This window comes from Sarcophilus harrisii, chromosome 1 (assembly GCF_902635505.1).
Source record: "Sarcophilus harrisii chromosome 1, mSarHar1.11, whole genome shotgun sequence".
Taxonomy (NCBI): Eukaryota; Metazoa; Chordata; class Mammalia; order Dasyuromorphia; family Dasyuridae; genus Sarcophilus; species Sarcophilus harrisii.
In genome coordinates, this window is record NC_045426.1 from 332,269,451 (window position 1) to 332,293,942 (window position 24,492).

The 24,492-nt window shown below is 35.9% G+C and overlaps 1 protein-coding gene across 2 annotated transcripts in view; it reads right to left on the bottom strand.

Annotated features, from left to right (window-relative positions):
• The window catches only part of ABCA1 (ATP binding cassette subfamily A member 1), a 147,501-nt gene that overhangs the window by 98,126 nt on the left and 24,883 nt on the right, over positions 1–24,492 (bottom strand). For both annotated transcript variants that reach the window (XM_031945565.1, XM_012543118.3), the window contains exons 2-5: positions 22,313–22,473; positions 11,877–11,970; positions 5,450–5,591; positions 4,733–4,851 (exon numbers count right to left, since the gene is read on the bottom strand). In XM_031945565.1, coding sequence (XP_031801425.1) covers positions 4,733–4,851; positions 5,450–5,591; positions 11,877–11,970; positions 22,313–22,378 — 421 coding nt within the window. In that variant the 5' untranslated portion in view covers positions 22,379–22,473. The remainder of the gene's footprint in view (positions 1–4,732; positions 4,852–5,449; positions 5,592–11,876; positions 11,971–22,312; positions 22,474–24,492) is intronic.

Sequence of the window (24,492 nt, forward strand, 5' to 3'; positions counted from 1 at the left end):
ACTTGTGAATTTAGGTGACTAAAGATATTAGTGTGTCCCCCACAGAAACAGGGCTCAGAAGTCTGGGTCTGGGAGGAGGCAGATAATGAGCTCTGGACATACTGACTTTCAGATGTCTATGGGTCATGCTTAGGACTGGAACTCTGGAGATAGGCTAGTGCTCAACAAGTAGATGTTGGAGTCATCTGCAGAGGAATGATAGGCGACTCCAAAGGAGTTGATAAGATCACTAAGTGACAGAGAAAGTAGGGAAAGAAAAAAGGCCCAAAGGCAAAATCATTGGGCTACACCCACTGTTACTTAACATGACATAACAAAATCTAGTGAAAAATGTCTAATGAGAGAACTCAGATAAGAAAATCAAGAAGAATAATAATTTTTTAAAAAGAATTTCCAATAGGAGAATGCAATCAATTAGCCTCAAATGTTACAGAGAATTTAAGAAAGGTGAAAACCAGGAGAGATGTGACAACAGAACATGGATAACTTGAAAGATATCAGTTTTCTACTGAAAAAGGGGGTAAAAAACATTATTTGTGCATCAAAAACTAATAGAAAAAAGAAACTAAGAGTTTTAGAAGGGTAAAATTCCTTAAACTAACTTATAGGAATTCTCCACACCCACATTCAATCCCTCCCTCCCAAAAAGTAACTACCTACACACACACACACACACAACACACACACACACACACACAGAATCTGGATATACCCTAGGGAAAAAAATAAAATCAAATTAACTGCTCAGAGATATCTAGTAATAACATAATCAAGGTGGCCCAGACATGTTTGTAAGGTTTTCTGCTGGAATTTCCCATTAGGACAGTAAACAAGGATAGCTAAAAGGCTCTTTCGTGGCTGACTTCTGGGTATTCAGACCAAAATTTTATGATGAGAAAAACAAGGAAATGCCACAGGGCCACACAGATAAATGAACATGCTAACCCTGGAATCTTAGTGCTCCCCCCAAAAAAAACAAAACTTGGCTTGTTACCAGAAGGAAATAGTCCAAGTGGAAACCTGTATGTTCACAGATAACATATGAAGAGATAGCTCCTCAAATGGAGCAAATGCAAATAAAAGACAAAAAGATAAACGCAGATGTAGTCAGAAAAGCCAGGTATGAAGGCAAATATAGATATTTTCAGTAAGAATGTTCCTACAGATAAGCCATGCTTTTAAAGTGGATGATTGAATCTGGTGCCCACTAACAGCTTAGATGAGTAGAAGTGATTTTTACCCTGGCAAGTTCCCTGTGGTGCTGCTGGAAGTCTTCAACAAGTTGTTGGTTCTCGGGAGAGATAAATGATGTGTCTGTACATTTCCCTCCAGACCAAGACGTGGCTCAGAGCCAGTGGAAGAGCAGAAAAAAGGGGAAAATTATTTACGGGATCGCTGCAGGGCTCCTCACTTTTCTTGAGCACCATGGCACGCAATCAGCCAAAATTGGAAGCACCAGGATATCTGAGAAATGCCTAACGAACGAGTGCTGACAAGAGGCAGTAAAAATCAGCAAATTTCTCCTCCTTTTGCACAGAAAAACTACAAAATGTAAGAATTGTAAGCCATTGGCATCCAAGTCCAGAGCCTCAACTTCTGCAAATAATGGTGATAATAGTAAAAACAAGAACTCATATTTACATAGTAACCCCAAACAAGGAAGGTGAGGCACAAGGAGGAGAAAAAAAGATTTGCCAAAAGTCAGATTAGTGACTGAGCTCTTAGAATTTGGATTCTCTGGTCAGCGATCTTTTCAAATCTATCACCAGAGTGGCTGCCATGATTGATTTCTCATGCTCAAAAGAGATGACACTTTTTTCTTGGTAGCAAAATAGTTCTGCTTCCCAGATCCCCAGCCAAGATCAGAGACTGTAGTCTCCACCTTCCCCAGAGACACTCTATTTCAATAGAAAAGCTTTCTGGCAGAGGCATCCTGCTAGGCATTCCAAAATGGATCATTGTTGAAAAAAAGGATAAAATAATTTGACCCCTCTCTCAGGCCCAGCAGGCGTAGGTGTTGGTGATCTCACACTTGCAACAGGGCACCAGAGGTCCAAGTCAGGGAAGCAACATTTTACGGAGGAAAGAACCCTGGCTCACACTGCCAGAGCTGGAAGGAACTCAGAAGGCAATCGCCTCATTTTACATTTCAAAAAACTCAGGTCCCAGAAATTTATACATTTATTCCCAAGACTACATAAGATAGGAAGTGTCGGAGGCTCTGGGTTCAAATCATTTACTGCCCAAGTAATCTTGATAAATCACTTAATATCCTTTAGTTTAGCCTCAGTTTCTTAATCTGTTAAAATAGGGGTTTGGACATAAAATCTAAAATCTATATCTATAGATTTTAGATTTTAAGTCCAAAAAACCCCCTACAACTCTCCCCCACCAACACAAACAAACACAAAAAAACCTTAAATGCTGGAATGTGCAAAAATGAGCAAATAAAAGTCATTACCTCAAAGGTTCAGGGAAGGAGGTTTTTGTAATTTTTATGAGCCTGACTCAAGAATGTGAGTTTATTCTGAAAATAAAATCATAATATTTGACTAAATTTAAATAGTTGGACACACTTTTCTCCATCTTGAAGTACATCTTTCTAATAATAGTTCTTTGGCCAACACCCTCTCCTCTCTTACTCTCCTCACTCCTGTCCCCTCCCCCTAGGTTTTTAATAGTAAATACAGAGGTCCCAGATTTTCTTTCTCCTCTCCAGCCTCAAGAACATGCTTTCAAGGGTTTCTTCCCTCATATCCACTCTAAATAAGTAAATGAATGAATGAACAAATAAATAAATTAAGTCCCAGGTCTGAGATCCTTTGAGATTTTAATGTTGATAGCCTGGGTTCTAATCCAGCTCTAAATGTACAATTCTCTAATCCAGTTTTAACATTAATACTTTTACAGAAGCCTTTAAGTCAAGTATCTTTCTCCCCTTAACCTCCAGAGTAAAAAACATACATTTTTTTTCAGGAAGTTGTTTTGTAGCACTATCAGATTCACAAATTGACTCATCATTATTTGGCACTAAATACTGCACATCTGGATATTAAATGAGAGGCAGCATGGCACAGACGAAAAAAGCAACTGGAGCCAGAAAACCCATCTCTGACATCTTAAACATCTATATGACAGTAAGCAAGATACTTAACACCACTCTTTTCCTCAGTTGCCTTATCTGAAAAATGAAGCTAATAATTACACAAACTTCCTGACAGAGGAGAAAACCTGTTACTTTATATAATTGTAAGCAAATGCAAGTCCATAAAACAGGACTACTGTCTTAAATAAAAAAAATAAAAAATAAAAAAAATAAAAAAACAGGACTACTGTCTATGAGGCTACAGAGAGGATTTTAACTTTTTAAAATATGCTCAAACTAATTCAAGTATTTAGCTTCAGACAATCTAACCTTTCCCTCTTACAAACCCCGAATTCTTATAAATCTAAACCTTGTTGTATATTTATGTGTAATATACATACAAATATATATAATTAACTGATTTTAGGTAATAAGAAATATAATTGTCTGCCTACTGTCTGAGGATTGCACCTTTGGCCTTTGTTTTCACTACTACTTCAATAACTGAAGTACCTAATTAAGCAGCAATTTAAGTACCCATATTCACTGTTATGGATGTTCACTTAACCAATGTGAATCACACCTCTTCTGCACCTGAGTCAGTGTGGTTGGGGGAAAAAATGTGTCACTGCATGATAATCAACCTTCTGATGATAAGTCTCCCCAAAATCATCAAGCCTATTGCAAGACTCAAAGATTTTCTAGCTTAGAAGAGCCAATTAGAGTTTATGTTGGAGCGACACAGTTCCTCAAAATCTAGGGTTATAGGCCCACTACAAAATGAGGGAAAAGAGGAGAATGTTACTGGAGATATACACCACTGCTATGCGGCTCATTCTAAATGTACATTCCACAATCTACAAGGCTCATTGTCTCTAACCTGTGACTCATTTTAGTTCTCCCCGAGGACTATAATTTCACATTTCCCAAGGGAAAAAAATGCATCAACTATTTTAGGTGTTTAATTCTGAGTTCTTTCAAAATACAAGCTGGAAAACTTAACCATAAAGGCCATTAGCTGAAAGACTGGACTAGATCATCCATAACAGGGGTCCGGGTCCTCAAACTACGGCCCACTGCCAGATGCGGCAGCTGAGGACGATTAGCTCCCTCACCCAGGACTATGAAATTTCTTTATTTATAAAGGCCCACAAAACAAAGTTTTTGTTTTTACTATAGTCCATCCCTCCAACAGTCTGAGGGACAGTGAACTGGTCCCCTATTTAAAAAGTTTGAGGACCCCTGATCTATAAAGTCCTTTCCCACTGACATCTCCCTTGAGGGAAAGGCCAAAATAGGTCACCAAGGCCCTAAGCTAAGCATTCCTCAACTCCTGGCTTTCTTCAAGACTTAAGTACCACCTTGTTCAAAAGGTGCTTCCCACTGTCCCTCAATACTGGTACCTTCTTTCTGTGACAACTTCCAATTTACCCTGTCTATAGTATGTTAAGTCTATAGTTGCTTAAAAGATGTCTCCCCTTTTAGAATGTGAACTCCTTGAGGGAAGGAATGGCCTTTGCCTTTCTTTGTAGCCCTGGTTCTTAGCCCTGTGATTTAGTCTGTTTAATAAACACTTGTTGACTGACTGGATCATCTTTGTTTTACCACAACAGTTTGACCTCGGAGCAAACCAAATTTTCAGCTTACTTGAGTTGAAAGTCCCCAGTCTCTGCAAAGTTCCCAAAAGCTTCTGTGTATCCTTCATACTGGTATCTTTCTGACTGTATAAGAGGAGTCTCCGAGCATCTGAGAACAGCCGTGAAAGACTGCAGAGGGAAAAGAGGAAAAAAGAAAGAAAAATAAGAATTAGGTATGCACACAAGTGGACTATGCCCCCAAAGAATAGACTTTGATATGGTTAGATAAACTCTTTTCTCCCCACAACCTACTCACCAACAATAAAAGTGATAAAGAAGCCTATCTTTTCGCATATCTGGCCACATTTGTATTACCGGAAAAAATGTCTACAATAGTAGTCTACTTAATGCACATGGTGACATCAAGCTCTTTATGCAATTCTCCTTCACAAAAGATTTTGAGCTGGAAGGAAATTCAGATTCTATCCAGTCTAATTCCCTTCCCCCATTTTATAGCTAAATCAACTAAGACTTAGGAGGTTGAGACTTACCCAAAGTTGGACAGGTAGTATTAGAGGCGGAATTTGAACCCCAATCCTCTGATTTCAGAGTCACAACTCTTTCCATTAATATTATCACACTACTTCCTGTTATGCAAATCCCTCTGAAAAAATAGCTTAGACTGAGTGTAACCATTCAATATTCCCTTGGAATATCATATTTCTCATTTTCTGAAGGATACTATCATGACAGACAAGAAAGGAAAACAATCTAATCTGATACTTACATGGACTCGTCGAAGTTTCCAACAACACCAGGAGATTCACCAGGGGTTGGATAGCGGAAACACGGGTTGTTAGCATTGCAGATAATCCCCTGAACCCAAGAAAGTGTTCCTGCAGATGGCATAGCTTTGTTTGGAAAGTGGCCTGTAGAAGGAAGGGAGAGAAAATCACAATGGGAAATGTCCTTTGGAGTCCTCCCAGCCATCTCCTGCTACTCCCCAATATAAATTCTTGGTTCTGGTCCAGTCAGTCACAGCCTCCTCACAGCACACTTGTGTCCCTCCTCCCACTGCACACACCTGGAAATTCTTCCCTCTTCTCCTTTTTAGCAATCCAAATAGCCAAAAAGGTCTTAGATTCTGAAATGGAAATCTATCTTGAAGGGAATCTGAATTCATAAGATCATCTAAGTGTTCTTATCCTTTTTTTGCATCCTGTATCCCACTGGCACCCCTTCTTTTGAAACCTCTGGACCTCTTTCCAAAATCAGGTTTTTAAATGGCATAAAATAAAATATAAAGGAAGACAAAAGCAATCAATTATATTGAGATAGTTTATGTATATACAGTATAAATACAGATGTATACATATGCATACAATTTACATTATATATATTATATTAATATTAACATTATTAACTCATTAATTTAGATACTAAGTTAAGAATCCTTGATATAAGTCAACCTTGCTTCTTATCATGTATGTGACTCCTTGGGGAAGTAACCTAATCTCTCTGTTTCTATTTCCTCCCCTGTAAAAAGAGGTTAGTCTAGAATCTAGATAACCTAGAAGGTCTCTTCCAATTCTACACCTTTAATCTTATGACCTTTTCATTTTTTAAAAGAGAGAAAATCGAATTCCTCAGAGTTGATCATTTGCTCAAGGCCATACAATTTATTAGGGGCTTAGACCCAAGTTTCCTTAATTCCCTCCTCCTAGATACTTTTTCCCTCACATGATGTCTGCTCCCATCCAAAGTCGACTTTGTCCCTCTTCTTCCAAATACCCATCCCCAGTCCACACCGATCTTTCCCTATGACAGTGGCTCCGATGGAGTATTTCACAGTGTGAGGCACACAATGATGTCAATGATTTATATCTTTGTCCCATCTCAGTTATTGATGATTTTCATATATATTCCCTTATTGTATTCTCCTGGATTAGGAAACTGAAGCCCCCCCCACCTGCTCTGTTTTACTATGCTGTCTTTCTTATCATCTAACAACTGATTATGTTGGATCACAGAATTCTGGAATTTGAAGAAACATCAGAGATTTTCTAGTTTAGAAATGATGAAACAGAAGTATAAGTCACTTCCTCAAGATTGTTTTAGAGAAAGATAAAAAAAATTAGAACATAATAGGATATCTCCAAACATCATCATAAAGAAACTACATGCAAACAAACCCAGCATCTGAGAATTCAATTTGAAAAAGTCTAATGTAGGCAGGACTATGGTGTATCCCACATTTCCAAGTTTCACCCCAATTCCCAATTGCTATGTTTATGCAATGGATCAATATAGTCTATGCTACAGCTAATTCAGGCAAGGTAACCTGATTGTTACTCCTAGGCACTCAAAGTTAGAAGGCACTGACATAGCTTTCAGTTCTTGGTCAGCAGAGAAAGAACTGACCTTATCACTTATAGTTAGTAATGAGTAAAAATAGGAAGTCACCAAATAGTTCCCTTCCTCCCTCCTCCAGTCAACTATTCCCTAGTCTGAAGGGGGTACAGGAGTGAAACATCATCATACTCCACCCAACCCCACCCCAGGGACCTCCCCAATAGTATCAGAGGGCTACTTTATACCACTTGCCCTGGGGCCTTTTTTGTATTATTTGGTCTAAATACAAAACTTGCTAGTGACATTCTCTGTTCTATATTTTAATTAAACAACAATTATTGATTAAGCACTTATTATATATACCAAGATTTATATTAAGTGCTGGAGCAAAAAGATAAAAAAATAGTGCCAGTTTGGAGGAAATCACACAGTATACTGAGGGAGACAACATACAAACAATCATGTGCAAACAAGATAATAACAAGACAAATTGGAGGTAATCAACAGAGGAAAGCACCAGCCTTAAGGGAGATCAGAAAAGGCTTCTTGCAGAAAATAGGAATTTAGGTGGGACTTGAAGGAAGCCAAGAGGTAGTGAAAAGAAGGGAGAGACAATCAGGGTGTGTGATTTGCCTAGGGTCACACAGCTAGTACTGTTAAATGTCTCAGTTCATATTTGAACTCAAGTTCTGGATTGGCCCTCCATTTACTGTGGATTTCTATTCTGGATAGAAATTAAATAAAAGGATTCCTCCAAAATTGAGTACTTTCCAAATAAAAACCCAAATAACAAATGATTACTCCCACATAAAATCATTAATTCATTCCATGAAAACAAGACAGGTATATATTGGAAGAAATACTGAAATAGTTTCTTAAAAACAATGGTATAAATGGATGACAGGCCAAATTACATTTTATTTGTGATTCTTAGATGCAGTTTGGTTATGCATTATTAGCAGTATTTTTGTGTAATGATGTTGGCAGAAAAAACCTAATACAGGCTATGGCTACAAATACCCATGTGAACCAGAAATAATAAATGGCTTTTTCAACTGTTTCACTATCTGTGTCAAAGGGGTCACTAATGTCATCAGAGATCAGACTGGTTTAAAAAGTAATAATAAATCCATTAATTTGGTAAATATTCTATATTTATTTGTGTGAAAGTCCTTTGATGGTTATGTAAAAGGTTCAGGCTGTTTTAAGTCTTTCTAGTTTCCTGAACAACATAGCAAGTTACATTAATATGAACCTGTCATAAAACCAAAATATGAAGAGATTTAAGAAGCCTTCAGGTAAATCTGCAGATGACGAACTGTAACAAGTTATTAGGAAGTAAGAAATGTTCTAGATGGAACCCTGGCCTTCTGAGATTCCTACCATCCCATGACATATCATGTCAGACACAGAATTCTAGGCTGAATGAAATAATCTGACAGAGGGTCACATTGCTTATGCTTTTCATTCATTTAACAAATATTAATGAAGCAGTGTTTGGAGCTTTCATTTAAATTCCAACTCTACCATTTACTGCCTGTGTAATTTTGGACAAGACACTTTTGCCACAATTTCAACTGTATAAGGAATGTGCTGAACAAAACCATCTCTCCAAGGTCCCTGTTCCTGATAGATGTTTTAAAAACACAAAGTTGTATACATTACCCAAAAAAAGTATAAGATAGTATGTAGTACTATATAAATGAGGCGAATTTTAGCTAAGCAAGAATAAGAACATCTATAAACAGAAAATCCCTGACTACCTTTTACAGCCTATCTGATGAACATTAGGATAAATCACTGGCAAAGTCTATGGACCAAGCCAATCAGTCCAATTTAAAGAGAAAGACTGTCATCTTTCAGAACTTATTAAAAACAAAGGGACAACACCTATCTAAACCTTTTTTTTTTTTTTGAGGGAGAGGGGCAACTTCTTTTCTTCCTCCACCTTTAATCCCTAACTAATTCCCTAAAATTAAATGTTCTCACCATGGAAAACCTGTGAAATGTGAAATGCTTTTGCTCTGGGCAATGTCACTTTGCTTCCTGTTTAATTTGAATTCTGTTATTTCATTCCTTTTCTCTTTAAAATAATCTCCTGCCATCCCATGCTTCTCTCCCCCCTCCCCCCCCGCCAGAAAAATAGTTAACCTAAATCATATATGAGCAAAGACATGATTCTTAGGAGACCCCTGTGATCATTCATTCCCAACAGGGACTTAGTTGAGTTGAACATTGACTTGGGACAATTGCTCAATATTTCAATAATCAGTTAGAGGAAAACCAAACAAGAAATCCAACTAAAGTCAGCTGTCCCAATCGGAGGATTTAGATAAACTGAGCTGATATTTTGATTACCAACAAACTGGTTCCATTAAACTATGAATGATAACTGTAGAATTAGTGTGCATAAAGGAAAGATGCAGGTAAAGTACTTCATAAACCTTAAAGGGCTATATAAATGTGACCTAATAATGGTTTCCAATGAAAATAATAGCTCACGTTTACATAGCAGTTCAATATTTGCTAAGTGCTTGCTTGACAACATCCTGAGCGATAAAAAGTGCCACTATTACTATCTTAGTTTTACAGATTAAAACATTAAATATTGAAGATAAGTTCTAAACCCAGATCTTTCCTTCTTCCCACTATTCCATGAAACTTCTAAGATGCAATTCAGAATTAATATCTATTGCCCATGATCCATTCTACACAGTGAGATCATAGGACACACTGAAATTATATTTGAATCCTTAATGCTACTGACTCAAATAAATTTTTAGAGAGTTGCTTAGTATAACTCAAGGGACCCAGAAGGCAACATGCCCTTAGCAAAACTCTCTTAGATGATAGCACTGCCCTCCCATTCATCCTCCAGGGATATCTCTGACTAAACCTATATGGGATGGTAGATAAATCTCATTGTTTGCATGGATGAAAAAAATTCTCATTTCTCTCCTACAAAAAAAAGTTTAATGTTTCATTATTTCAGAGAGTTATGTTTACTTAAATAGGTTAAAATATGTTTGGTCAAAAGATGGGGCAGTTGGATGTTATGGTAGATAGAGTGCTGGACCAAGAGTTAGGAAGACCTCAGTCTCAGACATTTTCTAGCTGTGTGACCCTAAGCAAGTTACTTCATTCCCATTTGCCTTAGTTTCCTCATATAAAATAAGCTTGAACAAGAAATGACAAACCACACTAATATCTTTGCCAAGAAAACTCAAAAGGGCTCATGAAGAGTTGTCCTTATTAAATAACAATAAATTTCACAGATAGTGTTGGCTAGTTAAGTTGGTTAAAACATGTTATTAATTAACAAGGCTAGAGTCATGGATTGATCATTTAATGAACCAGTTAAGCTTTGCTTTAATCAATAATCACACCCCATACCCCTAATCCTCAGTCACCTATTAAATGCATATCATTTAATACATAGTATATTACTGATCGTAAATAGAACCACAAATGGAATGAGACAATGGATTGATTCTTAAGAACAGATCATTACTTTAAAAAAAAAAAAAAAAAAAAAGGCACCCAAACTAAATCATATAAACTGCTGATAGTTCTACTGTCTTCATATACAAAGTAGGAGTTATCATCCTTCTTTTCCCCCACAGCCTCCACCCCAACAGTGGATTTCTTTATATCAATCAGGCTGAAAACGCAGAGGCCATTGCAGGCCAGAATCTCACTGCTCATCAACACAGAAACTGTGTTTCCAAGGTGGGTTGAGTTCAACCTTTCTTGGGCAGCCTAAAGTCCAGCTTATTAAATTGGCGTTTATAAGACTCCCATATAGGGTCTTACAACTCAATGTGGCAGTCATGAAATCATAATTTATCATCAGTATATGTTTGATTTGTATACCAATTTTATATACCTGTATACCTGGGGTCACAAAAATTTCTAAGGCAAAAAGGGGTCACAAGTGCCCTAGAGGGTCCCTGCACCCAAAGAATCACCAGATTGGTGTTAGACTTGGGGCAGACACCTGACCAGCTTCAGCCTAAATTCTCAACTCAGCCTCCCCCTGGGGCCAAGGATTACAGGCATGTGCCATCACACCCTGCTAAGATATTTCTTTTAGAGAAAAAGCATATACTATAGCAGATTTGCATCTAAGCCAACCAGGAAACATCCTTTGTTGTGGTTAAGTATGTTTTAAATAATGGTTAAAACAAAATTGCCAGCTTGAAATTTGAGCTTTAACACCTCAATCAAGCCGCATTATCTTATATCCCAATGATCAGAGGGTAGTCTTTGCTTTCAACATTTCCATCCAAATGTTGTTATTTTCCTTTCATATTTAGGGGAGTGTTTCTACATCTTTTTAAAAAAAAAAAAAAAAAAGAGTTAGAAATGTCTAATTTTTGCCATTTGAGAAAGAAATCATCAGAATCAGACGAAGATTAAAAGGGCCCAGATTGCATTTCATATTAAGTGTGAAGAGAAGTTCTCAGAGATGGACTTCCTACTTAACCATCTGCCCTCTCAGCAAGAATATTTCCACAGCACTAATAAATGACTCTTTCTTGACTAATGTAAACAGGGATAATCCTGAAGTGATAGAGTAGGATTAACACACCTTATAAGCAACAGCAGAGATCAAAAATAAACTCAAGTGGGAATTTGATCTTTTCAATTGCGCTCTTTGGGGAAAAAAAAAAAAAAAATTGGAGACCCTAATTTTCACCTTTAATTCTATGGGGATTGCTTTCCTAGAAACAATTTAGTCCCATATGCAATATGATTTCTAATTTTTAATCGGCTAGAAATGAATTAATCCCCCTCTGTAACAAGAATTTATTTTAAATTTATCAACAGGCACGAATTCAAAGGATTGTAAAGTTACTCACATTCATGTTGTTCATAGGGTGGATAGCTGAGTCGAACAGAAATCAATATGAAGAAGATAAACAGAGGCCAGGCCACTTCAAGCAATAATTGACACTAAAAAGAGAGAAAAAACAAAATCTTTTAAAAATCTTTTAAAATATTTAATTTATCCCTTTTGTCTTTACATCCTGGTCATTTCTGAGAAAAATGCAAAATAAATAAATAAATAAAATCTTCCCCTTTTAGATTGAATCTCCTGCCTTATAACAAAGAAAAACAATTATGTTCATATACCATATTTTTTTCAGTTATTCCCAAATTCATGGATCCTCACCTTATTTCTAGTTGTTTGCTATTACAAAACACTGCTATATTGTGGCATATAGGAGACATTCTGTCCCTAACCCTCCTAACCCCCAATCTTTGACATCCTTGGATATTTATCACTGTGGCTAATATAGGCAGTTTAATCCCTTTACTTACACAATTCCCAAATGATATCCAAAACGGATGGACAAATTTATAGTTGCATCAATTATGTATCAGTGCCCTTGTCTTCCCACAAATCCTCTACTACTGACTATTCCCATTCTTATGATCTTTGCCAATCTACATGACATAAAATAAAATCTCAGGATTGTTTTCAATTGGGACCGCTTTACAATATGAATATTGCATAAGCAATATGCAATATATTTTCATATGGTCACTAACAGTTTCAATTTTTCTTTTGAAAATTGTTTATATTCTTCGACTAAATATCTAGGACACTGATATCTAAAAAGCAAAATAGTTTTTTTTGTTTTTTTTTTAAACAGCCATTTACAGTTATTTTATTTTAAAAAATAAAGCCAGGAACTGGACCAAGCTAAAGGAGTAGTACCAGTGGAGAACATTGCTTTAAATATAACTGGGATGCCCACATAGTGCTTCACTGATTTCAGATACAACTTGTACAACTGAAGTTTTTACATAATCTGACAAGACCCTCATCAAACAAAGTAGCATCAATTAGGTCTAGGACAAGCAAGCCCAAAAAGGGTTTAAGGCTTACTTTTAGCTGTCACAGCTTACAAAATGCTGGACCATTGTAATATATAAGCAAGCAAAAAACAAAACAAAATGCTGGATTAAAAGAAATGTGGTTTCTACAAAAGGAGATCAACCTATACCAACTTACTAGAGCTCTTTCAGGAGAAATGAGAATCAGTGATCAAAATTGCCCAAATGAAAGCAAAAAGAATAATTTACTTAAGCCACTAATACTAGCTACCAATTCCCATGAGGTTCTCTTGCATTCCAGTCTATCACCAATTCTAGAAAAGTAGAATGGAAAAAATTGATTCAGAAGAATGGAATTCAAATACTGCCATCATCACTTACTAGCAAGTCAATTTATTCTAGGTGTCAATAGTTTCATCTGTAAAATAAAGAAGCTGAAGTAGATAATCTTTACTTTTTACTTCAAAATTTGATCCTCCAGACTTATATCATTTGTATGAAAATGTCCCATTGTCTTAAACTCTTCGTACCACAACTATGAGTTTCTTTTGGTTAGTGATAACCAAAAGTACAGGTAGAGTACTACTGGTTTCAAATTTTTTTAAAGCCTCTGACAAATCCTGTTTTAAAACTGTACTACTATAGAACAAAGGAGAATCATTTCATCACAAAAAGCTCAAATGAACAGAAATAAGGATTGGGATAAATGGATGGCAATATGTTTTCATTTCTGAACAAATTAGTGCTAATAGTAAAATTCCCTTGAGATTGACACTGGGACTATTTTCTAAAACATTTTTATTAATAATACAGAAAAAAACATACAGCAAAATCTCCAAGTTTAAAGATGACAGACACTAAGCTCTTCTGGGGATCAAAGAAAAAAAGAATATAAAATTTTTTTTTAATGAGGTTATTGATACCTACTGTGACCTTGCTCAAGGTCATACTTTAGTTAAGTACTGGTAGCAGTATCTATACCACCTATGCAAGCACTAAGGCTTCATTCAAGACAAGAAAAGAGGTGACAGCTCTCAAGAAAGTATCGGACACTTGGAAACAAAATGACAGTGTATCATCTACCTCTACCCAGAGTAACAGTTCTGATTCTCACTTCAGGGGCTGTAATTCTGGAAAACATACTCCCAAAACTCTGAACAAGACCTGTTATTCTTAAAAAGTTTTAGCTAGCTTCACCTAGGAAAAGCTCATTCATATGAAGAGGAGAGAGTACCATCCTTCCCAATGACCATTCCCTCCTCTTCCTTTCTTCTTTTTTTTTTTAAGCATTTATTTAATAAATCACATTGGAATTGCTTTGCTTCCCAAAAACAAAGTTTTAACTGTCTAGTGAAGGACAGACTGAATGCCTTTTAGCAATGTTCATAGTAGGCACATGATAAGTACTAAGTACTTACTTTTTATTGACAATTAAAACTGGGATCTCAAAGGAACTGAACTGAAACTACATGGTCCAGCATGTCTGAACCAGATGAAGTCAAATGAGAAGAATGAATTCTGGGAAAGCCAATTAAAAGGAGACTACTTCTAATTATCAAAGATAGCTTTTTTTTTTTTTTTTTTTTTTTATCTTCCTCATGTACAAGATATAACACTGGATATAATAATCAGCAAGGTAAAGTGGAAAAGCCTCTGGCTCTGGAGGAAGGACAAATCTGAGTCTTTATTCTAACTCTGAAACAAGTCATTGAAACAGTAGCCTGTTTTCTCACCTATAAAATGGGCCTAATAATATTTTCACTACTTACCTCATCAAGCACAAAGAAAGTGCTTTGTAACTCTTAAAGCACTGTATAAACATGAGTTATTATCATGAGCTAGAGAATTTGGCCATAAACCCTTTAAGAGATAGAATGGCAAACAGACTTGAAGGTAACTCTACAGATAAAGATTTAAAGCAAGGATTTGTAATTTAGGATCTGTGGACCTTCAGGGAGCGTGCATGGATAAATTTTAGACAGTTCATGAACTTAGATGTGGGAAATATAATATTTTTATATATTATATGCATACAATATAAAAATGTTATATATAAATATAATTTTCAATATATATATATATCATGCAATATATATTTACATACAATATTATATATATTGAAATATAATTGGTTTCTTTTGGAAACCTTTATATTTTATTTAATGTATTTAAAAATATATTTTCATAGAAGAGACTCATAAGCTTCATCAGACTGTCAAATGGGGGTCCATGACCCAAAGACACATTAAGAATCCCTATTCTAAAGGTCAAGCCATAACCCTAGCTCTTGGCTTTCTTGGAAAACCCAGGAAAAAAAGGAACACCCCCAGGACATAAGATGAGTACCTTTTTGAAGACAAAGTTTTAGAGGGAAAATTTTTCCTTTTTTAAAAGTTTTACTGAGATATTTGGAATTTAAATTACTCAACTTTTAAATGGGAAAACAAAAAAAAAAAAAAACTAGTCTTTATAGTTATTCAACCAACTGATGCTGGCTAAAATTAGGATTTTAGATTAATTTAAACTGATTTCATGTCCTCAGGCAAATTTACAGCTCTAAGGTGTTTCATAAATCCCTCCCCTAATTTCAGCCCTACAAGTTGGGACCATTATAGACTCTATATAGTGTTGGAGAAAAAATTTGCCTCCCAAACACCTTCTCACTGAACAGGTCACAGAAATAAGATTTGTATCTGAAATAATCCCAGTTACCCTGATTTGCTCCAAAACACCTAAAATTAGCTAATGACATTTAACATATAAAACTAGTCCCAAAGTGAGAGGGAAAAATTAGGTATTTATTTTTCAAAAAGCAACTCTTCAAAGTATGTGTTCGTAAGATTTGGATCTTTTCATTGTCAAGATTTTTCATCTCTCAGGAAAATTCCTATATAACTATTATTTCTAAATTTCTTTTTAACTAATAGTAGACAAAAATCCATAGAAGCAAGTTAGGAAAAGGCTAGAAAAGCCTTCTTTTCATAAACCTTTACTACCAAGTCTCATGTGTACCCCACTTTAAATTTTAACTATTGGAGAAGGAAGCATGTGCAAGATGAAGAGGGGAGAGAAGAGAAATGGGGGAATAAAAAGATATACCTTTTCAAAATGTATTCAAAAGGTACCCCCATTAGAATTATCACCAAGGCAAAAGATCTGCAGATAGACCATATGTATTACATTTTCCCTACATATCCCCACTTGTGTTGTGTATAAACATGTCTACTTTTTTAGACCACTAATTAATCTCAGTTAATGGAAAAATTATCCACTATAATGTCCTACTAATGGCAGGGGTTAATAATGACATCTTCCTACATGAAAAGGAATGATATTACATCAGCACACATATACTATGCTAACTTTACTTACTTATAAATTCATAAATGTGATATGTCTGAAAACTAATCCAAATTTTCCTGGTAGTTGCCTAAACCACCAAAAACACCACTCAATGAAAAGTAAATTTTTTTAAGTCATCAACATGAACTACCATGAAACAGGCAAGTTTCTGGAAGTAATCAAATCACTGAAAATCCTTTTGGAGTTGTAAAGAATCTTAGAGAACACCTGGTCCTTCACTTTACAAGAAACAAAGTGAGACTTAATGACTCATTCTCCAAGGCCAGGACTAGAATCCTGGTTTCTTGATTCTTTCTTCAGTGTTCTTTCCACCACCTCTATCTGGTGGCTTAATGTTTACTTTCAAAAAGAAATATGACATATAACAAATGGACTACAGATCATACCATCTTTAAATGTCTCTTCCCTTTGTGTTTATTACAGCCTTCAATTTAGATCTTAGTCAATATAGCACAATCACAAAATCTCAGCAACTGAAATCTATAACACTGTGCAGGAGGAAAATTTGATGGATTGGAAGCAGGATCTAAATTCAAATCCTCTCCCATGAAACCTTGAGCAGACCACATTATTAGTAAGCTTCGATTCCTCATTTGTAGGATTAAAAACATTCCATGAGATGGCCAAGAGGGCCATTTCCACATCTAAATCCATGACCTAATAATTAAAAACCTCTTCCTCAATTTATCTGACAAATGGTCACCTAACCTTTGCCTTAAGATTTCCAGTAAAAAAGAACTCTATCTCCCCAGAGCCCATTCTACTTGGGGACAACTCTGTTAAGAAGTTCTCCTTATATAAAGCCCAAAGCTGCTACATCAGTAGTGTTCCTAGTTATGTCTTCTGGAGTGGAGAGGGATAAAACAGAAAAAATTGGAACACAAAATCTTACAAAAAATACATTATTATTTGGAAAAATAATATTGAAAATTTTTAAAAAATATAAAACCCTTTTTGTTCCATAGAATAGTTAAAATACTTGATATTTTTTAAATACTTAAAAAAGGGCTGCATTTTATCACTTTATCAGCAAGGGTGTCCTCTCTACCAGGAGGATCATTGGTAGTCAGTCTTCATCTGTTGCTCTAGCCAAAAAAACAAGATGATTTTTTTTGGCTTCTGGTCATAAAGAAGGTCAGCCTTCTGGTCATAATGAGCCTCTCCTGTATTTAGCTGAACATCTTCTCGGATGACAAATAGGTAATCCATCTCCACATCCCTTTGCAGGTTGATATATAGCTTGAGCTCTAAAGACAAAACCTCTGAGAACCTAGAATCACTTCCATGCCGACATAAGGCATCAGATAATTCCCTCAACCAAGGATTATAGCTATGGTTATAATAAATAATAATAATAATAAACAAAACTAAGCATTATAATTCAGAATTCATATTCATATGCACCATGATTCATGAATCCAGTTTTGAAACCTTTCTTAGTAAAGAATGTAGAAAAGAGAAAGTAGGAAGAACTATTTGATATAATTTAGTGCTATGAAAGAAAAGGTAGTAGATGTCTATACACTGTTCCTATTAATAACAATATTTTACTTTTATACTGCACTTTAGATAGCGCATGTATTTAATTAGTGCTTACTATATGCCAGGCACTGGGCTAAGTGCTGGGAATACAAAATAAGCAATTATGACAAGTCTCTATCATCAAGGAATTGACATTCTAATGAAGCATGTGATAGGAATGAGAAAAAAAATTGTCTTCAACATTATTTTACATGTGAGAAAATTTTATATATAACATATAGTTTAAAAAACTTTTCTTATATCACTCCTATGATGTAAGTAGTACAAATATTTTTAGTCCCATTTTACAAATAAATTCACATTTATTTAATGCTTAAAAATTTGCAAAAAACTTTCCTCACAGCCCTCTATCCCCATAAGATGGGAAAAATGTTTATTATTATTATCACAATCTCAAAAAGATAGCTAGCATAGTAGATAAAGAAGAGGTCTCAAAGCCAGAAAGACTGTGAACTTGAGTCCTATTTCTGATATATACATATATACTAGCTCTAAGTCACTGGGCAAATCATTTGACCTCTCAATTTTCTAAGCAATTTACTGAGACTGTAATTTGCAAAGAAGTTACTAGTCAACATGGACAAAGGGAATTTTCTCACCAGCTAGGAGCTCTCCAGGCCAGAGCCTAAGTGTGATCTCAGGACCAATCTTTCAGGAGATCCTCTAGGTCAAAACTATTTTCATAATAATATTAAGGCAGTTTAACTTCTAATTAGGCAAATATTAATAAATAGAATCCACATAAACAAAAGCTTTTTGGGATCTTCAATAATTTTTAAGAATATAAAGCTACAGAACTAGTACTATGGCCCCTTTGAAATCACAGGTTCAGTCCCAGATCCTATCCCTTAATCCAACTTCAATGATGGGGAAACTGCAACTCAGAAATTAAACCACTTGCTGCACAGCTAATAATCATCACTTAGGATCTGAATCTAGGGCTTTGCTAACACCGGTCCAGAACTTTCTATAATAAAGCCACACTGCTTCTCAAATCCCATCCCACACCAATTAAAAATATATTTATTCCTCAAATCTCTCCCCTTTCTACCACCTAGAAGCAGAAAGCAGATCTGACCACTCTAAAAGCCATATCTATGTTAAATAGCTAACACCCACACATATGAGCAATTTACTCTGAACCCAAACTGAGCTTTGCACCCAAATTTCACAATTGTAATTGCAATGCACTGCCTTTCCTTAAAAGGGGATTAAAAAAAAACATATATAGGATTACTTGCCATCTAGGGGAGAGGATGGGGGGAAAGAAGGGGAAATTTGAAACACAAAGTTTTGCAAGGGTCACTATTGAAAAAATATCCATGCATATATTTTGAAAACAAAAAGCTTTAATAAAATAAATAATTACAAGAAGGTTAAAAGGAGGGCAAAAAACTGAAATCTCTACTCACTAATGACCCCCCCTGTAAGGCTCAAAAGGAACAGTTACATTCCCAAGAAACCCATTCCTGACCAATAAACTTGACTTTGATGAAACCAAAAAGATTATGATTTAGATTCAAAACCTTGAAGTTCAAATTCCAGCTCTGATACTATAATTATCTAGGCCACTTTGGGCAAGCATCCCCTTTCCAGGGTCCCAGTTTCTCTATCCAATGAAGATCCTGAAGGTGCCTTCTAGTTCCAAATGCCTACAAAGGAAGCAAAAATGGCACGGCTGGCACACTACTTAGAGCTCTTTAATTGAATATCCTTCTCCTGGCACCACCGCTCATATAGTAATCATTATTAGCAGGTTACTAAGCCTTGGGGAAGAAAGCAGAAAAAAGTAATTAAAGTCTTCCTACAGAGACCTTCACTGAAAAGTAACTAATGAGCCATTAAAACAATTACAAACCCTCTGTCTGAAAGGGCCAACTACAAATAGGCAGCCGGCCTTGGACGGGTGAGCTAATGAAACAGCTGAGATTCCCCCAGAAGACATATTCCAGAAATACAAGCCAATTGTCCTTTCTTCCTTTCTGCGTTCAAGAGGCAAGAGGCCATCAGTCACTGCTAGCATTTATGAGGGCAAGAAGCTAACCACTTTCAGTCCAAGGACAACTTGACATGCTCCATGTGCACTAGGTGAACAGTGAGTCAATAAATATTTATGAAGTGCCTATCATACGCCAAGCACTGTGCTGAGCAGTGAGGATACCCCCAAAAAGGGTAAAAGACACTCCATATAGAGGGGACAGCAAGCCAACAGCCATGTACAAGTGTAATAGATAGAGGATGAATTACAATTGAACAAGAGGAATCAGGAAAAGCTTCTAGGATTTAAGGTAAAATTTGAAAAAAAGTCAGAGAAGCTGGGAGGTAGAGATGATAAGGAAGGGAATTCCAGGCATGGGGGAAAGCCAGTGAAAATGGCCACAGGTGAAAGATTGAATGTCTTGTTTGAATATCAGAATGGAGGCCAGTGTCAATGTACTGAAGGGTACAGAGTGAGCAGGAGAGCAAGATATAAAAACTGGAAAGGCAGAGGAGGAGGCAGGTTAAGAAGGGCTTTTTTATCTATTTATTATCTATTTTATCTATTTAGAGGATTTTATCTTTGATCCTTGAGGTGACAGGGAGTCACTGGAGTTTAATGACTAGTCAATAAACTGTATGTTAATAAGATCTTTTTAGCCGATCTTGGGATACTAGGCTTTTATATTAACTGATAAAATCAGTTATAAAAAGTCCCTCTACCAATAAGATTGCCAATCTGCTGATAATTTAAGATAAGTTTTTAGGGAGTTTTTAGAGACTTGCGTTTAAGCATTTCTCACTCAATTAGAACCCAGATATTTCTGACTCTAAAACCAGTATTCTATGCATCATAAGATATAATAAAAACATAGGACTGAAATCTCAGTTAATTCCCTTCAATCAAATCAATAAGCATTTATTAAGTGCCTACAAGGTCCTAGGACCTATACTAAGACTGAAGATATAAATATGAAAATAAAACAATCCTTGCACTTAGGAACATAAGGCGCCCTTCATCTGCAAATCTTGAAGTGCACATAAATACTAGATACTGTTATTTTATTGAAACTTTTCTATCTATTACATTGATTAGGATATCATATAACCCATATATAGATGTAATATAACCTGGTTATATTAAAATTATATTATATTAAAAAACTGGTTCTAGATTCCAAAATACAGCATAGCATCACACATTTAGATCTAACAGGACCCTTATAGACCATGAAGCTCAATCCCTTCATTTTGCAGAGTAGGAAACTAAAATTCATTGAGGTTAAATAATATTGATCCAGGGTCACATACAGAGTAAGTATGTTAGACAGGATACAGTCTGATTTCCTTGACTCTAAGGACTGGTGCTCTATTCACTATATCCCCTAGCTGTCCTCAACATATATTTACAAAGCACCTAGAATCTACAGGGCATTGTTCTAAGAGGTAAAGTGAGAAAGAGATAAAAGACTTGATCCTTGCTCTCATGGACTTTCCAATTTAGCTAAGGAGACATGAATTGAATAAAGCTACACCCAGGAGGTAAAATCTGACCTGGATCTCCAAGGAAGAATAAACATTAAATGGATAGGAAAAAAAGAAAGATATAAACAGAGGTATTTGAGAAACAATAAGTAAGTAGATAAGCTGGTATGAAGTAAAGAGTTTATATAGACTGGTGTGAGAAATTCCTCTGAAAAATTAGGGTAAGAACCAGATTATAGAGAGCTTTATCATGAGCCTTTAAAAGTTTTTCACCAAGTTTGTAAGTGCAAAAAGATGTGCAATTGGACTATGAGGGTGTGGGTCCAAATCCTATCAGTATTATTTACTGAGTCAAGGAAAAAAAAGCAGGAAAGTGAAATAACAGACCTAAGTTTTAATCTCCCTTTGCTACTACAAGAAACCATATCACTGACTCTCCTTGGAACTCACTTTTTCCTCACCCTTAAAATGAGAAGATTGGCACTTAATGCCTCTTCCAAAGCCCCTTGATACTTTAGAAGCAACAGCAGAAACTGCTGTATACTAATGTCCCAAAGAACTGTCTTACAGTCTTAGCTAGCACTCAGGAGCAAAGAGAATTAAAAAACACAGCTGGCCTAGAAATATCCAATTACTAGTATGGAAATGTATGCGCCAGCAATGGCCAGTCTCAAAACTTGTGGAGTACCCATCCCCTGTGGCAAACTCATCTCAATTTCCGTACCCACATAGGTTCCCTCATTGTGGAGTCTCTTGCTCTACTGACCAACAAGAAGAGACATATCAGTGATTACTCAGGGAACTCACCTCAATTACCCCAAAAAATAAATAGGAAAAATAAAATAAACTAATATATATTCTGTTACTTTCTAGCTATGTGACCACCTTAGGCATATTACATAACGATTCTGGCCTTGTTTTCTTATTTACAAAATAAGTTGAAAATGAGAAAATAAGGGGGTTAAATTAGATTGCCTCAAAAATTCCAACTGGCTCTTAATCTATGATTCTGTATTTCTATAAACTTATGTCTCTTTTCGGGAGACATATTGAGGGAGGAACCCCAAAAGAGAAAATAGACACTTACTGTTTGTCTTCTTCGAAAAGTAAAGTTCTTCCAAAGCAGTAGTCCCAGCTGAGACCAAAAAGCCATCTTTCCTCAGCATACACCCACAGCTCCCTTCAGCCAGGCAGATAGTGGAGGGAGCAGAGGTAGCGCTGGGCAGGGACACTGTGGCTGGTCATTAACTGGAAGATAAAAAAAGAGTGCAGTAAGTCATTTTAGCAAACCTGCACACAAATGAAGTCTGTTTCCTCAGTTTTTTCCCCCAGACACTTCCAACTCCGCAATCTTAGTTGAGATACCTATTTAAATAGCCAGGAACCTTCAATCTTCAATAATCACTATCTGGACAAAAAATATGATGATTCAATGTTGAGATAATACTAGTCCTAGTAATATTAAGTGGTTTTTAGATGTAATAATAATAATAAAATTATAGAGATAATGAAAAATAATAAAAATAACTAAAAAGGGATTTCTCAGCTTTAAATGAAAAATAATCATTGAAAACATATTAGAGTTTAGGACTACACACAATCAACCTTGGGTAAAATGAACATATGTTATAATGGATAAAGAGTCATTCATACAGTCAATTCATTTCTTAGTGCCCCACTCAACTCTGCATGTGATTAACTCAAGAAGAAAAAGCTCTAAATTGGTTCTCATGGGAGATCTCAAGAAATCACAAAGAAGGAAAGAAAAAAGGAAAAGGGGAAAAGAAGGGAAAGAAAACCGGAATGTGGTAGGCAGGGCCAACAGGAATATGATTTCTAAGATAAAAGAAGTTCCCGGAATTATTGTTCACTACCTTATTCAGAGAGACAGTCCACAACATTAAACACAACCCTGAGATGTACAAATGTGGAAAAACTACTTTTACTTTTTCCCTCAAATTAAACAGTTTATTTAGAATTTAATATCCATGCAATCCACGCAACTTGCTCAAGAGAGAAAAAGAACCTGCACTCTGGAATCAGAAGACCTAGCTAGGTTCACACCTGCCCTCTTCAACTTAGTAGCAATGCAGCCTTTGCCAATTCCACCAAATCCCTGAACCTCAGTTTCCTAATTTGTGAAATGAGGAGATTGGAACCTTTGAGTTAAACTCTAAAGACCTCTGACCTGAGTTGTAGAAAGAAGTCGTATCTCGGTGACCCTGGGGTAACCAAATCTTTCAGCCTCTTACTGTCCAGGTAACTCATTAAGACCGTGAGCTATAGAACAGTTACAGCTATGTGCTGAAAGGAATTTTCACACTAGGAGAGTTCCCAAATCAAAAGTATAATCAAAGATTTTTAATTAATTTCCACATATAAGATATCATAATTTCTCAGTCATTCTCTCTAGGTCCTTGTCAAGATTATTGTTCCTTCTCATTCCTTTGTCCTCTTATACGATTATAATGTGTGCTCCATTCTTCTGGTTTTTCCCTTTGTGCAGCATTTTTGCACAGATCCCTTCCCAGATGTCTTTGTAGCTCTCATATGTATTGCTGTATGTTGCATTTTATTAGAATCTGTTTCTTTTTTTCAAATTACTCACTCAGCTAATTTCAAAAAAGGCAGTAGAATCTTAGGAAAATGGAAAAGAAAGGAAAAGCTAATTATAATCAGATTATATTTCATTGTTAGAAAGAGTCAAAAAGCTAAGTGGTCTCAAGTCTCACCATATGAAGTTCTATAAGGAACATTGAGGCCCAAAATACTCCTTTGAGGCAGAGAAGACAGGCTTTGTACAAAGAATACTATAATGCAGGCAGATGAGTCAGATTCTACTAAGTGATAAGCCATTTTTAGATACAAATGAGGGACTTTTAAGGAGTGAAATAATGCTAGGTACCGAAAGTAACATTTGGTACAAATACTCTAAATTTATGATGCATTTTCAGCTGGTTTTTAAATCTCCCTAACTGGAAGACAGCATTTTAATGATGCATCTTCTGATTTAAAAAAAAAATCATTATAGTCTTTGGATACTATTTTCTAATCTCTGGTTCTAGATACTGTCTTATATACTGCATCCAACTGGGTCTCAGATTTCTAATATGCATGCTAGGACAGAGAAAGGGAAAACAAAGCAAAACAAAACAAAAAACCTAAGATAAGGCCCAAGAATTGTGGCCCCTTGAGAGAATCCCAAATATGTAAATATGAATCTCATTCTCCCAGAGGAAATAGATTGCCAGATAGATGAAGAGACAA